This window comes from Solea senegalensis, linkage group LG1, assembly GCF_019176455.1.
Source record: "Solea senegalensis isolate Sse05_10M linkage group LG1, IFAPA_SoseM_1, whole genome shotgun sequence".
In the NCBI taxonomy this organism is placed as follows: domain Eukaryota; kingdom Metazoa; phylum Chordata; class Actinopteri; order Pleuronectiformes; family Soleidae; genus Solea; species Solea senegalensis.
In genome coordinates, this window is record NC_058021.1 from 12,848,496 (window position 1) to 12,850,556 (window position 2,061).

The 2,061-nt window shown below is 37.2% G+C and overlaps 1 protein-coding gene across 1 annotated transcript in view; it reads left to right on the forward strand.

Annotated features, from left to right (window-relative positions):
- Positions 1 to 1,258, forward strand: part of ppp1r7 (protein phosphatase 1, regulatory (inhibitor) subunit 7) — a 6,592-nt gene extending 5,334 nt beyond the window's left edge. The window contains exon 10 of the mRNA XM_044044205.1: positions 16 to 1,258. Coding sequence (XP_043900140.1) covers positions 16 to 192 — 177 coding nt within the window. The 3' untranslated portion in view covers positions 193 to 1,258. The remainder of the gene's footprint in view (positions 1 to 15) is intronic.
- Positions 1,259 to 2,061: the final 803 nt, after the last annotated feature.

Genomic DNA, 2,061 nt, shown 5'->3' on the forward strand with positions numbered 1-2,061 from the left:
TCCTTCTCTCCCCAGATGAACGATAATCAAATCGATAACTGGTCAGATCTTGATGAGCTCAAGAACGCAAAGTCTCTGGAGACGGTCTATCTCGAAAGAAACCCTCTACAGAAGGACCCACAGTACCGGCGAAAGATCATGTTGGCGCTTCCCAGTGTACGCCAGATTGATGCTACCTTCATTCGCTTTTAAACTGCACTGTACAACTCACCTGCCAACCTCAGTGTTCACCCTCACCTCCCTGCCTCCCTCATTGGCCTCACTGAATCATAAATTACCTCCATACACAAAGATGCATTCCAACAATAAACACACTTGTTGAGGCTTACTCGACATACATGGCGTGCATGTATGCGCTCATTCACACCTTGATCTGTGCTATTGTATGGAAGTTTACTTATTTATTAAGTTGGATTTGAACTGTTAAACTACCTGCAGCCAATTTCCTAATTGTCCCTCTGCACTTGTTTTTGATTTGTTATTTCCAACCAAAGGCATTTCCCTTCATATAGTGCCCTTTAGCAAAATAGGAAGTCAGGAGAACAAACGATTTGAATTTTCAGAATACTGTTTGTCTCATTTAAATAAACATGTTTCACATCTGATTCAATTATAAAACCTGACTGTCACCAAACATCTAAACTGAAGTCTCAGATGCAGTACTGACACTGTGCAGTTTAAAGTTAAGAGACACTTGCATACATTTTTCTTTTTATAAGGAAAGTTTATCAGGAGAAACGGATGAATCATTCTAATAAACTGGTATGGGCGTATTTTGACTGCTATTCCTTCCACGTGGACTGCCCTTTTTTTCCCGATTACCAACAGTAACCTGTGCAGTAAAATAAAGCTCCTGAGAATGTAAAATTATTTAATGTGTGTCACAAAGATATTTTCATAGTTGCAACATCCAACGCCCTTTTTCCTCCCTTGAGAGTTGTATTATGTAGTAGTTAGTTGCCAAGTATGTTTCCCAAACAAACAGTACTAGGGTTGATAGGGGGCTGGGTCATGGGTTGGGGAAGAACCCATAAAGGGGTGAACGTGGTTATTTTATTTAATTGCTTTTCTTAGCACTGTCAGAATCGGGCATTTCACATCCTTGGTTCTCTTTTGGCAATCTTTGTAACAGAGTAAATATGCATTGTGTTTGCATTCACTATGGGGGACAGAAATGGACCCACGTACAAATAATCTACTACAATATTCTACAATATACTGTTGGCTGAGACATTAAAAAGGAAAATGTTGGTGTTTATTGATTGGCCATTTTGCTGTCTTCAACCAATAGTGAATGGTCTCTTGTGTATATATAGCTTACGGCTTGATTTATTCCCTTACAAATTAAAGTAGTCTTTTACGTGATACCAATTTCCCGAATCAGGGTGCAAAGGACACATGCATGGTAACATAAGCCTCCAATTTCAGCACTCCACTGGGTTTTAAATTCAAAGTGCTAGGCTGAGTGCTTTCTATATAAGATAGTGATAAGTGAGTTTTGTTCATCACATGTAGGCTTATCATGGGCCCACTAAATTGGGCTGAGTTAATGCTGAAGCTCTTTTTCAAAGGAATTGCAATTGCAAACTGAACTCACTTGGACATAAAACTTGACCATAATTTAACAGTAGAACATTTATGAGCCCATATCAGACAATTTGCAAAACTGAAGAATTTTACTGATACTGTTTTTTTTCTTTTCTACTTCGGTTTATAATTTAATTTATTTTTTTTACTTTATATTTGGCCAGTGGTAACTGGAACTTTAACTTAATGTACTTGTAAATATAGTTTGATTATTTCATGTAGGAAGTCATCACCTTTGTAAAGTATTATCCCTTTTTCCTTGTTTATGTACAGCAACACAACAGATCTATGTTCTATACTGTCATTCACATAAAGTGACCTTTATTGGTCATTGATTGAGCAGCTTATTCCAACTGCTTGGACTTGGTTAATGCTGTTTTCAAAATGAATGTATTATGCAAACAATAAAATTACAATACTGAAGCCTCTGTAGCTTTAATTCCTAAACAATTTTTTCTAGAGCTATTGATGTGA